The 12,949-nt window shown below is 66.7% G+C and overlaps 2 protein-coding genes across 2 annotated transcripts; one reads left to right on the top strand and one right to left on the bottom strand.

Moving 5' to 3' along the window:
- Positions 1-1,685: 1,685 nt before the first annotated feature.
- Positions 1,686-3,598, bottom strand: CCR10 (C-C motif chemokine receptor 10). Its single transcript, XM_031045132.2, has 2 exons — positions 3,587-3,598; positions 1,686-2,768 (listed from the first exon to the last, which is right to left on the bottom strand). Exons 1-2 carry the CDS (start codon positions 3,596-3,598, stop codon positions 1,686-1,688), a joined length of 1,095 nt encoding a protein of 364 aa, XP_030900992.2.
- A 1,418-nt stretch (positions 3,599-5,016) lies between these two features.
- Positions 5,017-12,898, top strand: CNTNAP1 (contactin associated protein 1). The gene is made up of 24 exons (XM_034070326.1): positions 5,017-5,095; positions 6,054-6,155; positions 6,337-6,530; positions 6,616-6,763; positions 6,981-7,184; positions 7,261-7,445; positions 7,528-7,671; positions 7,987-8,248; positions 8,326-8,475; positions 8,541-8,712; positions 8,801-8,907; positions 8,990-9,109; positions 9,221-9,424; positions 9,519-9,675; positions 9,787-9,914; positions 10,001-10,168; positions 10,236-10,454; positions 10,528-10,767; positions 10,847-11,083; positions 11,227-11,354; positions 11,463-11,556; positions 11,674-11,907; positions 12,009-12,056; positions 12,136-12,898. Exons 1-24 carry the CDS (start codon positions 5,017-5,019, stop codon positions 12,324-12,326), a joined length of 3,915 nt encoding a protein of 1,304 aa, XP_033926217.1. The 3' UTR covers positions 12,327-12,898.
- The last annotated feature ends 51 nt before the right edge of the window (positions 12,899-12,949 follow it).

Raw genomic sequence — 12,949 nt, 5'->3', positions numbered from 1 at the left:
ATGGCAGCTCAGCCGGGGTGGTGACAGTGCCAAGCGTGTGCCAGGGGCAGCTCATGGGCTGGAGGGCCCCATACTTGGCCTGGTGCTGCCACCATGGGGAGCGGGTAGAGGGGGGTTGTGGTGGGGTCACACCAGTGCCGCAGCAAAGCAGCACAGCTCAGCTTGGCCCTGGGCCCTGCCTGGCAGCAGAGGGGCCGTGGGTGCTGGTGCCGTGGGTGCTGTGCCTGAGCCATGGCCCTGCTCTCAGAGCCCCAGAAGGGGTTAAGCACAGCCCGGCTCTGGCTGTGCTACAGCTGCTGGGTCACCACGGTCTGTGGGAGCCGGGTGCTGGGATGCGCACGCAGGAAGCGCCGCTGCCAGATCTCCTCCCACACAGCCTGCGCTGTTCTGAGCCCTGCTGCGGGGCCTTTGGGGCAGGCAGGGCAGGCAGCAGCACCACGGCACAGCTGTGCTGGGGGACACAGCAATGGGAGGAGATGGTGGCACCACCAAACCCAGCACTGCAGTGGGGCCACTGCAGGGAGATAGTGCCTGAATCTGGCCCCACCATCAGCAGGGTCAGCTGAGGGCGGTGGGAATGAGGGCCCATCACCCAGGCCCTTCACTGTAGGGATGCGGATGCTGAGTCAGCAGTAAAGGTGTTTCCGGCCCAGCAGGAGGTGAAGGGTCCAGGACAGCTTCTCCCATCGGAATGCTGGGCTGATCCCGAGTGGGACCTGGGGGTGAGCAGGAAGCAGCCTCCAGCCCGGCAGGACCAGGAGCTGCTCCCCCCATGCCTGGCTCCTCCATGGACACCGCATGGGCGGCTGTGCCAAAGCCAGGCCCCATCCCGGCACCCTGGTGCAGCCGGACGGTACCGGGGCTCGGTGCCCTCGCAGGGTGCCAGCCCCGGGGCTCCAGCCCCTCCGGCACCGCGGGGGCAGCGGCTGCAGCTGAGCAAGGGGCTGCGCTGGGGGTGACCCCGCTCCCCCCTAGGTGCACCCCGCGGGTCCCCCCCCGCTCCACGGCTGCCGGAGAGCCCAGGCAGGGAGCTCGGGAACGGGCAGGGAGCGGCAGGGAGCGCGAGGTTCTGCTGCCGCCTGCAGGCACCCCCGGGCAGCACCGGTGGGCACGGCCTGAGCCCCCCCCCGGGCAGCACCGGTGGGCACGGACTGAGCCCCCCCACGGAGCCCCCCCCCCCCGGCCAGCAACGGTGAGCACAGCCTGAGAACCCCCCGGGCAGCCCCGGCTCACACGGAGGCAGCGCTCACCCATCGGGATCAGACCGGGGTTTATTGAGAGGGTGGGAACCAGCCTGGGCCCACCGGAACCACACAGCCCCATGGCACGTATGGCACAGCACCGCACCGCAGAGCACGTGTGACACCTCATCATCCCCGGGAGCACGTGTGACATTGCACGGCACCCCAGACCACGTGTGACATGACATGATCCCCTGAAGCACATACGACATTACGTGGTCCCCTGGAGCACGTGTGACATTGCAGGGTCCCCAGCACCCAGCAGTTCACTGCACAGCAGAGGCACTTGCAGGGCTCACGGGCTCTGTGGGGCTGCTCTTCCCTCTGCTGTGTGTGCACAGGCACTGTGTGGGACATCGGTTCTGCTATGCACAGACGGGGCTGTCCCAAGAGGTTCTGAGCCCTGCCTTGCTGGTCCCTGTCCCAGCCATGGGCACCGCGTCCCTACACCACATCAGGGCATGTGGAGATCGACGTGCGCCGGCGGGGACTGGGACAGCTGGGGCAGCGTGGGTCAAGGGGCCCCACGCAGCCGGCATCACTGGCCAGCAGCCACAGCTCATGGCGGAAGCGCTGGCCCAGGAAGGCATAGAGCAGGGGGTTGAGGCAGCAGCGCAGGTTTGCCAGCCCACCGGTGACCAGCAGCGCCAGGTCCTTGCGGCGGCTCTGGGCACAGCTCACCTCCCAGCTGGCCAACAGCTCGGCCGCATCCAGCAGCACCATCAGGCTGTGGGGCAGCTGCAGGGCCACGAACACCAGCACGAGGGCCAGCAGCACCCGCAGCGCGCGGTGGGGCTGAGCACCACGGGCCGCCAGCAGTGTCCGCGCCACGGCCGCATAGCAGCTCACCATCACGAGGAAGGGCACCGCGAAGCCCAGCACCACCTGCACCAGGTTGGTGGCCCCTCGTGCCGCCCGCGAGACTGCGCGGGGGAAGACAACGCGGCAGAGCCGGAGGTCCTGGTGCTGCTCTGCTCTGCCATAGATGAACTGTGGCAGTGCCAGCAGCGTGGCCAGCAGCCAGGCCAGCCCTGCCGTCAGCCAGCCGTGGCGGCGAGCCCGCGGGCGCAGGCGGCAGGCAGCCGGCACCTGCACGATGGCCACATAGCGGTCCACGCTGATGCAGGTGAGGAAGAGGAAGCCGCTGTAGAAGTTGAGGGCATAGAGGCCCTGCAGGGCCTTGCAGGTGGCTGTGCCGGGGGACCAGCCCTGCAGCGTGTCGGTGACAGCGAAGGGCAGTGTCAGGAGCAGCAGGAGGTCGGACAGGGCAAGGTGCAGGAGGCAGACGTCGGTGATGCTGTGTGCCCGGCGGTACCGGGTGTGCGTGAGCAGCACCAGCCCGTTCCCCACCGTGCCCAGCAGTGAGAGCAGCAGGTAGACTGCAGGCTGGTAGGTGCGGGCAAAGCTCTGCACCGCCTGCTTCTCACAGAGCTCGGGCAGGATGCCACCTTCCCAGGAGTCCCCATCCTCCCATGGGTAGAAGTCGGTGGTGGCCGTCAGCTCCATGGGGACGGGGCTGGGGGTCACCTGCGCAGAGGAGGGTGTCAGGGATGCTCACACCCAGGGAGCCTCCTCCACCCGGCCCTGCACTCAGGCAGTTTCCATCTCACACCCACCCAGAGCAGACAGAGGTTCACCGTGTGCTCAGTCATTGTGAGAGCAACCACAAGCTTCAGGAGCGGCCGCTGGTGGAGACGTGACCTCGGCCATGGCATCCCCAGTGCAGCTCCACATCCCACAAACAAAACATGCTGCTCCCCAGGGGCCCAGCCCACAGCCCCTGCTGCCCTGTGCAGATGGACCTGCCCAGAGCACCCATGCAGCACCCTGGGGACCCCAGTGCTGACAGCCCCACAAGTGCCCAGTCCTGCTCCCAGCCAGGGAGGTCTCGGGGGTCCCACTGCCTTGCCCAGCCTGCAGGCAGCTGTGCACAGTGCTCCCAGCTCCCTGCCTCTTGGCCCTGCTCCAGGCAGAGGGGCAGCACTGCTCCTGGGACCCCATTGCATGGAGGTCAGGATCCAGCATGGCTCTGGCTCAGAGCAGCCTCATGACAGCAGTTTCACCCCAGCTCCCACCAGTAAGTCTGACTTCCCTCCCCATTCCAGGGCCGCAGGTGGGATGTGAACTCAGTGCCACATGAGGTTCACTCCCCAGAAGCTCCTGCAGCCCATTCCATGCTCCAGGCCCTGGGGACCTGGGGCACTGGGCACTGCCCTCCATTCCTGGGGCTTTGCCTTTCAGCCCAAACCCACACAGCTCACGAGAGCCATTTAAACACAACGAATAAAGCCAGTGAAGGGGGTGTCCCCCCGGCTCCAGCCAGCCCCGCTCCCCACAGCCCTCACCTGCTCCTGCATGGCGCAATGGGACCCTTGCCCTGGCTGGTGGGTCTGGAGCCCTCCGTGTCTCGCACTCTGCAGGCTGTGGTTTGACCACGTGCAGCTCCCGATACTGAGAGCTCGCAGGCCCAGCCCCAGGGAGGAAGGTGGGGAGACAAACGTGACCCTGCTCTGGAGCACATCCTGCATCTTTTACTGTGCAGCTACCACCTGAGCTAGCAGCACTGCTCAGCCCCAGTCCCGTGGGGCTGGGGGACAAACTGGGACAGTGTGGTCTGCTGGGAGCATCCAGTGTTGGGAGACCCCGACCCTACTGGGCCTGTTTGTGGGTCCTGCCCCACAAGGGCTGCCTGGCTCCCTGCTGGAGGGCAAGGGCCATGGAGCTGAGCTGAGCACCAGCCCAGCCCTGCACTGGACCCCACAGCCCTGCAGCACTGGGTTATTCTGTTCCTGGTTCTTGACAACAAAATTCCCAGCTCCTCATTAAGGAGCAGCTTAGTTCTTGTAGGGCACAGGCCCCACTTTCCTCTCTCCAGGGAGGAACAAACTGATCCCCAGCTTTAACGGGCTTCCATCCATTTGCTGTGGTAATCCCTCAATCCCCCTTTCTCCCTGCTGCAGCCGCCTCTGTCGTGGCTTATCCCAGCTCTGCCTTCATCCCTCCTGCCGCTGCAGCCGGGCAGGGTCCCTGCCAGCCCCGGCCCTGCCTCGCTCCACCTGCGGGTTTCTGTTCCCTCTTTCTCCTGCCAGCCCAGGCTCGGCTCTGCCTGCGGAGGAAGCGGCGCCGGCACCCGCAGCCCTGCCCCGCGGTGCCCAGGACGGGCGGGCAGCAGCCGGCGCCAGCGGTGGGGAGCTCCGGTGCACCCCATCCTCGGGGCTGAGTTTGTGGGGCTCGCTGCGGAGCAGGGGAGCACAGAGCACGGTCTGTGGGGCAGGCAGCATAAGTAGGACACGCGGCTGCCACCCCCCCCCCCCCGTCCCCTCTGTGGGTGTCTGGGGATGTTTGGGAACAGACAGGATAAATCCCATCTTCTGCACCACTGGAGAGAGACAGGCGGCCCCGAGACCCGCAGACCTTAATCTGCGGCTTCATTACAAACTGCTGCCACATCTGCTGCGGGTGGGCTGGGGGTGCCGCTCCAGCCCCCCCTTCCCGGCTGCCGCGGGCTCTGGGTACCGACACCAGGACCCGGTAACACCCGGAGCTCCCTGCACGTCCTTATTGGCATCCCCAACCTGAACCCCGAGGAGCATCCCTCGGGGCCGCGGCACAAGGGACAGCGTGGGGGGGCCGTGGCTCTGCGCTGCGCAGCATCCCGGTGCCGGGGACGCCCCCCCCCCCCCCCTCCACCGTGGGCGGAGCCGCCGGCCCCGCTCCGCCGCTCGGCTGCAGCACCGGGAGCGGCGGCGCCGAGGGCGCTCGGGGCGCTCCAGCAATGAGCGCTCGCCGCCTCCTCGGACTCCTGCTCGCCGCCTGCACCGGCCTCCTGCGCCCCGGGCCCGGCTGCCTCGCACGTAAGTGGGGCCGCAGCCCCGGGAGCGGCCGCTCCGCACTGCGGGACCGCACCCGTTGCCTGGCCCCGCACCCCTGAGCCGCACCGTTCCCCTCACCTCCGTTCTCACGGGCATCCCCCCTTCTCCCCCCGGCATCCCCCGTTGCCCCACGACGCCCCGGTCCGCATCGTCCCCAAGGTCACCCCCGGACACGGGCGCCCGTGCGCCCTCCCCCCCGCCCTTCCCCGGTCCGCTCCTCCGCAGCCGCCCGCTGGTGGCACCGCACCGGTCCGGAGCCTGCGGGGATGCCCCAAGCACCCGGCCCGCTGCGGCGCATCCCCGGGCTCCGCCAGCACCGCCAGCACCTTGGCCATTGCCGCCGCCGGTACCGGTGCCCAGGACGGGTCCCTGCGGCCCCTCGGAGCCGAAGCCGTTGGCCCCTTCCCCAAGGGCCCGGGTGGCGTGAGGACAAGAGGGCTGCGGGGGGTGGAGGCGAGGGACAGTGCAGGCAAAGGATGCTGCAGGCAGAGACGGTGCAGGCAGGGACGGTGCAGGCAGGGATGCTGCAGGCAGGGACGGTGCACGCAGGGACGGTGCAGGCAGGGACGGTACAGGCAGGGGTGATGCAGCATTGGGCGCAGCGCCGCTGCCCTGGCCCCGCAGTGAGGTCGGGGGTGCAGCAAACGCTCCTGGGCTCCCCGGTTCCATCCGGCCCGGCCGGGGGGGGCCCTGCTCGGGGCTCTGGGCCCCGCTGGAGCAGTCTCGGGGGGGGTTGCCCGGGGCGGGGCGGGGCGGGGGGGTCCCGGCGCTCACGTCAGTGCAGGGCGGCCGGTGCGGGCGCAGGGCCCGCAGGGGTGTGTCAGCTCCGCTGCAGTGGGAGGGCAGAGCGGGAGCTGCTCCCGAGGGGTCCCGGGGGTCCCAGAACTGTAGAGGTCACCCCCGGGCCCCGAGCCCGGCCCCAGCGCCGCTCTCCCCGCAGGACCCTGCTACGATGAGCTCGTCTCTCCCCTGTACTCCTGGTCCCTCGGAGCCTCCTCCAGATACAACATCTTCTACTCGCCCACCTTTGCACGGCTGCACAGTGAGTGCCCAGGGCCCGGGGTGCAGATGGTGTCGGGGGCAGGGGGTGTCCCCTGCAAGGTCTTGCCTCGCGTGGGGCTGAGGGTCCTCGGATGCTCAGCCAGGGTGGGGTGAGCCCCGCAGGCCTCCAGCTCCCACCCACAGCCGGGTGCTGCAGTGGGGCTGAGCCGCTCCCCCTGCAGGCACCAGCGGCTGGTCCCCTGACCCCCGGGACAAGCAACCCTGGCTCCAGATCGACCTGATGCAAAAGCACCGGATCAATGCAGTGGCCACGCAGGGGACCTTCAACACCTACGACTGGCTGACGCGCTACATCGTGCTCTATGGAGACCACCCCACCAGCTGGAAACCCTTCTTCCAGCAGGGCAGCAACTGGGTAAGGGCTGCCCGGGGTCCCTGAGGGAGGGAGATCCCTGAGAGGAGCCTGGAGCGAGGTGCTGATGGTGACCCTTCATCCCCAGACGTTCTTTGGGAACGTGAATGAGAGTGGGGTGGTGCGGCACGACCTGCACTACCCCATCCTCGCGCGCTACATCCGCATCATCCCAGTGGCCTGGAACCCACGCGGGAAGATTGGGCTGCGCTTGGGCCTCTACGGCTGCCCCTACCGTGAGTACCGAGCTGGGGCTCCAGCAGCCCTCCATGGGGGGGCTCCACTTGGCCCCTGGCTCCAGCACATCTGGAGAACCCTTGCCCAGAGGGGTTGTGTCCAAGCCGTCTGCAGCCATCAGCTCTGGCATGAAATGTAAGAGGCTGGAGCATTCCCCATGCCAGGCGCCTGCTGCTGTGGGCAGTGACATGACCAGGGCCACTCTGCTCTCCCCAGGGTCCCACGTGCTCTACTTTGATGGGGATGATGCCATCTCCTACCGCTTCCGGGCCAAGAGGATCAGCACCATGGAGGATGACATCTCCTTCAACTTCAAGACGCTGGAGCAGGATGGGGTGCTGATGCACAGTGAGGGTGCGCAGGGCGACTACATCACAGTGGAGCTCAAACAGGCTCAGCTCTTCCTGCACATCAGCTTAGGTGAGCTGGGGCTGGGGGCTGTGGGGCTGGGGGATATGGGGCTGGGGAGCCACCAGCTGAGGCTGCCCATCCCCAGGCAGCAGCCCGGTGCATGCCTCCGAGGGCCACACGACGGTGACGGTCGGCAGCCTCCTGGACGACCAGCACTGGCACTCACTGCACATCGAGCGCTACGGCCGCCACGTCAACCTCACGCTAGACGGGGAGGTCAAGCGCTTCCGCTGCCATGGCACCTTCGACCAGCTCGACCTCGACACGGAGGTGGGAGCAGTGGGCGCGGAGCTGCCGGGATGCTGGTGCACACAACCCAGCAAGGGGCTGAGCCTCCCCCTCTGCCTCCCAGCTCTTCTTTGGGGGCGTCATTGACCAGGACAAGCAGCACCTCACCTACCGGCAAAACTTCCGGGGCTGTGTGGAGAACATCATCTTCAATGGGGTCAACATTGCCGAGCTGGCCCGGCACCGGAGACCCAACATCCGCTTCGAGGTCCAACCCTGAGTGGTAGCCCCTGCCCGGGGGCCCTATCCCTGCTGTGGGGGGACCCTTTTCCTGGTCCTCAGCCCCACTGTGGGGTGATGTGAGGACAGGCAGCAGCTGTGCTCAGCCGAGCGGCACTGCATTGACCATGGGAGGTTATTCCTGGCCTGGGGCATCTGCCTGGTTCTGCCAGGCAATGGGATTGATTGGGAACGATTGGGGCCAGGGCTGTGGGGTGATTTGAGATGGGATGAGATGGGAGGGGAAGGGATGGGATGGGAAGGGGGCATCCCGCTGCTCACCACCTCCTGTGGTCGCCCCCAGGGTAACGTGGGCCACTACTGCCGGGACCAGCTGTACAACCCCATCACCTTCGCCGGCATCAACAACTACGTGCGGGTGCCGGGGATCCCGCGGAGGAACCGCCTGTCCGTCAGCTTCCGCTTCCGCTCCTGGGACACCGCCGGGCTCCTGCTCTACACCAGCTTCGCCGACCGCCTGGGCTCCCTTGAGGTGGTGCTGAGCGAGGGGCAGATCAACGTCTCCATTGCCCAGCCCGGCAAGAAGAAGCTGGAGTTTGCCGCAGGTGGGCTGTGGAGCCAGCATGGGGCCGGTGCCAGGCTGATGGCAGCACCTCTGATGCACTCCCCTGTCCCTGCACAGGGCATCGCCTGAACGACGGCTTCTGGCACTCGGTGCAGCTGGTGGCACGGGATGGATCAGCCGTGGTGACCATCGACGATGATGATGGGGCCGAGTTCCGGGTGGCGCATCCCTTCCAGCTCCGCACCGGCAGCCAGTACTTCTTTGGAGGTGGGTGGCAGGGGGCACCGGGGCGATGGGTGCCTGGGGACTGCTCACCTCACTGTGCCTTGCAGGCTGCCCCAAGCCGGCCTCGGTTACTGGCTGCCGCTCGAACCAGACGGCCTTCCACGGCTGCCTGCAGATGCTGAACGTGGACATGCAGCCCGTGGACATGGAGCTGCTGGAGCAGCACCGGCTGGGGCAGTACTTCAATGTGTTCTTCAACGTCTGTGGCATCACAGACAGGTATCAACAGAGGCAGGGGTGCTGGCTGGGCACAGGCGGGCACTGGGGGCTGCGCTGGTGCCAGGACAGGAGCCTTCTGCGCCCTCAGGTGTACCCCCAACCTGTGCGAGCACGACAGCCGCTGCATCCAGTCCTGGGATGACTTCATGTGCATCTGCGACCTGACAGGGTACAAGGGAGAGACCTGCCACAAATGTGAGCCTGGGGTGTCGGGGGGGGCAGCACGGGCCCCTGCAGGCCCCCCACTGCCCCCACGCTGACTGTTTCCCTCTTGCAGCCCTTTACAAGGAGTCGTGCGATGCTTACCGTGTCAGTGGGAAAACCTCAGGGAACTACACCATTGACCCGGATGGCAGCGGGCCGCTCAAGCCCTTCACCGTGTACTGCGACATCCGAGGTGAGGGCAGAGGGAGGTGCCCCCAGGGCCCAGCCTCTGCCTGTGTACTGGGGCTGGAGCAGGATGGAGGGAGCAGGGGGTCCTGGACCCAGCATCCTCCTGCCTCCACAGAGGACCGAGCATGGACCATCATCCGGCACAACCGGCACTACGCCACGCGGGTGACAGGCTCCAGCGTGGACCAGCCCTACCTGGGCATTGTGGAGTACTGGAACGCGTCCTGGGCCGAGGTCTCGGCACTGGCAAACGCCTCCGAGTACTGCGAGCAGCGCATCGAGCTCCACTGCTACAGCTCCCGCCTGCTCAACACCCCCTGTGAGCAGTGGGGCTGTAGTGTGGGGCTGTGCTGCGGGGCCGTACGGTGGGACCACAGTGTGGGACCACGTCCTCACCCCCCCTGTGCCCCCAGCCGGGCTGCCCTACAGCTTCTGGATGGGTCGTCACGACGAGCGGCACTACTACTGGGGGGGCTCCCGGCCGGGCATCCAGCGCTGCGCCTGTGGCCTGGACAAGAACTGCGCTGACCCCAAGTACTTCTGCAACTGTGATGCTGACCATGCGCTGTGGTGAGCGCTGGTGCGGTGGGATGGGGGCACAGGCACTGGGGTTAAGGCAGGAGCAGGGTGGGGAGGGGGCAGAAGCCCCTCGTGCCCCTCTGACACGTGTGCTGTGCGCAGGAGGACGGACAAGGGTCTGCTGACCTTCGTGGACCACCTGCCTGTCACACAGGTTGTGGTTGGGGACACCAACCGCACCGGCTCCGAAGCCCAGTTCCTGTTGGGACCCCTGCGGTGCTACGGAGACCGTGAGTGACCGGATCCAGAGCGGGTCCCGGGGGTGCCGTGACTGGGGTGGTCCATGCCCATCCCTCACCGCTCCTGCTCCCCACAGGCAACACCTGGAACACCATCTCCTTCAACAAGGGCACAGCCCTGCTCTTCCCCACCTTCCAGGCCAACCACAGCCTCGACATCTCCTTCTACTTCAAGACCACCGCCCAGTCTGGCGTCTTCCTGGAGAATCCCGGCTCCCGGAGCTACATCCGCGTGGAGCTCAACAGTATGGGCAGGCAGGGGGGCGAGAGGTGGCGCGAGCGGGAGCTCCTCCCAACGCCGTGTCCCTACAGCCACCAGGGACGTGGTGTTTGCCTACGACATCGGCAACGGGGATGAGAACCTGACGGTGCGCTCGGCCGTGCCCTGGAATGACGACGAGTGGCACCAGGTGAAGGCTGAGCTCAACGTGAAGCTGGCGCGGCTGCGGGTGGACAAAGTGCCGTGGGTGGTGCGGCAGGCTCCGCCGCAGAGCTTCGTGCGCCTGGACTTTGACAGACCCCTCTATGTCGGTGAGAGCCGCGGCCCCATCCCCGCTGCCCGGTGCCCGTGTGCCGCCGGTGCTGACTCTTGGCCCCGCTGCAGGTGCGGCGGAGCACAAGATGCGCCCGTTCCTGGGGTGCCTGCGGGCACTGCGGATGAATGGGGTGACGCTCAACTTGGAGGGCAAAGCCAACGAGACCGAGGGCGTGCGGGTCAACTGCACCGGGCACTGCCAGGACCCCCCCGTGCCCTGCCAGAACAGCGGGCTCTGCGTCGAGCGCTACAGCCACTACAGCTGCAACTGCAGCGTCTCTGCCTTCGATGGGCCCTTCTGCAACCACGGTGAGCGCGGGGTCCTCCCCGGGGCTGGGGCTCCCTGGTGTGCCCCCGGTGCCCCCATCACCCTGTGCGTGCCCCGCAGACATCGGTGGGTACTTCGAGGAGGGCACCTGGGTGCGGTACAACATCCTGCCCATGTCGCTGTACGCTGCCCGTGAGTTTGCCAGCATCATCAGCAGCCCCTGGCAGCCCCTGCCCGGCTACAACCTCACCAGCGAGGAGGTGAGCTTCAGCTTCAGCACCACCGCAGCACCCGCTGTGCTGCTCTATGTCAGCACCTTCGTCAAGGACTACATGGCCGTGCTCATCAAGGATGATGGTGAGGGAACCTGCGGGGACCTCCCTGGGTACCGCGGCCGCACGGGACCCTCCTCCCTTCCAGTGCCAGCCACTAGTGCTGCGGAGGGGTTGGACCCACTGCCCAGAGCCCCAGCCCCACTGATGGCCCCACTCTGCCCACAGGGAGCCTGCAGCTGCGTTACCAGTTGGGCACCAGCCCCTACGTCTTCGCTCTCACCACCAAGCCAGTGACAGACGGGAGGCCCCATAGAGTGAACATCACCCGCCTGCACCGCACGCTGTACACGCAGGTATAGGTATGGGGGGCTGTGGGGCTCAGGTGAGGCTGGGAGGGGGCACAAGCAGGGTGTGGGAGGCAGAGGAGGCTCGGCAGGAGCTGGCACCATCCCTGTCCCCAGGTGGATTATCTCCCGGTGATGGAGCAGCAGTTCTCCCTCTTCGTGGACAGCAAGCTGGACTCACCCAAAAACCTGTACCTGGGGCGCGTGATGGGTGAGCTGGGTCCTGCCCTCGGCTGCCCACTCCCATGCTGGGTTCTGGGGTCTTCTCTACCCAGCACCATCCTTGCTGTCTGCAGGGGATGAGCCTTCTCCTTCTGTGCCCCCACAGAGACCGGTGTGATCGACCCCGAGATCCAGCGCTACAACACACCCGGCTTCTCAGGCTGCCTCTCAGGAGTGAAGTTCAACACTCTCGTCCCCCTCAAAGCCATCTTCCACCCCACCAGTGTCCTGAAGCCCTACAGCATCCGTGGGGAGCTGGTGGAGTCCAACTGTGCCTCCATGCTCCCCCTTACCACCATCCTCATCCCTCCCGAGATGGACCCCTGGTACATGGACATAGGTAGGTGCTGTGGTGAGCCCCTCCAGCAAGCATCAGCTGTGGAGGGGATGCTGCAGCCCAAGGCCCCACTGCAGTGGGGCTCAGCCTCTCTGCCTCTGCAGATTTCCCCCACGTGCACGATGATGGATGGATTGGGATCATCATCGGGTGTAAGTGAAGCACTTACTGGTGCCCCCACCTCTGCCCTGGGTGCCCCCCCAGCCCCTCACCAATGCCTCTTCCCTGCAGTTGTGATCTTCCTGCTCCTGCTGCTCGGGGGGCTGCTGGGGCTGCTGTACTTCTACCACCACCGCTACAAGGGCTCCTACCACACCAACGAGCCCAAAGCCATCCAGGACTACGGCAGCGCTGCCAGGCCACCACCGGCACGCAAGGACCAGAACCTGCCCCAGATCCTGGAGGAGCCCAAAGGGGATTAGCGGTGCCCGGGGGTGGGACGCGCTCGCAGCCCCACAGCCCTGGGACCGAGCGAGCATCGCGGGACCAAAGGGGCCGAGCGCTCCTGAACTGCCAACACCGCCGCGGGGCAGGACCGGCCCCAGCCCCGGAGCACGGCCGGGCCCCAGTGCCCAGCCCCGGGACCCCGCTCACACGTAGCTGAGCAGCCGCTTTGCTCGCTTAAGCCAGAGCCACGAGGACCCCGGCCCAGCCCCGCACCCAGCAATAGCCGCCGCTCCGGCCCCCCCGCTGCCGCGCATGCTGCCTCCGCCGCCGCGCATGCTGCCACCGCCTCTCGCTGCTGCTCCGGGAACGGATCCGCTCCGATGCTCTCCTCTGCAGACCCGGTTTTTGTATTCTCCGTTTGTATAAAATCCAACGGGAAGCTGCTCCCGGCCAGCCCGGGCGCTCCCGTTCACTCGCTGTGTTGGGGTAAGGCGACGGGACAGAAACACATTTACCCACCCAAAGGCCGAGCTCCACTGGGCACTTTCTGTTTACAACACCCGTTTTGTTGACCGAGATGTGAAGATACTCAAATAAAGGCAGAATGACAGCGGGTGATGCTCCCCAGCCTTCCCCTCGGCAGCTGGGACCTCCTCGC

Source organism: Melopsittacus undulatus, chromosome 17, assembly GCF_012275295.1.
Source record: "Melopsittacus undulatus isolate bMelUnd1 chromosome 17, bMelUnd1.mat.Z, whole genome shotgun sequence".
Lineage (NCBI taxonomy): Eukaryota > Metazoa > Chordata > Aves > Psittaciformes > Psittaculidae > Melopsittacus > Melopsittacus undulatus.
This window is presented reverse-complemented; position numbering and strand designations above follow the sequence as displayed.

Coding starts and splice junctions, on each gene's coding strand:
- CNTNAP1 (XM_034070326.1), top strand. CDS start 5,017: ATGAGCGCTCGCCGCCTCCTCGGACTCCTGCTCGCCGCCTGCACCGGC. Junction 9,425..9,518: donor CCGCCTGCTCAACACCCCCT/GTGAGCAGTGGG, acceptor CTGTGCCCCCAG/CCGGGCTGCCCTACAGCTTC. Junction 10,768..10,846: donor TGGGCCCTTCTGCAACCACG/GTGAGCGCGGGG, acceptor CGTGCCCCGCAG/ACATCGGTGGGTACTTCGAG.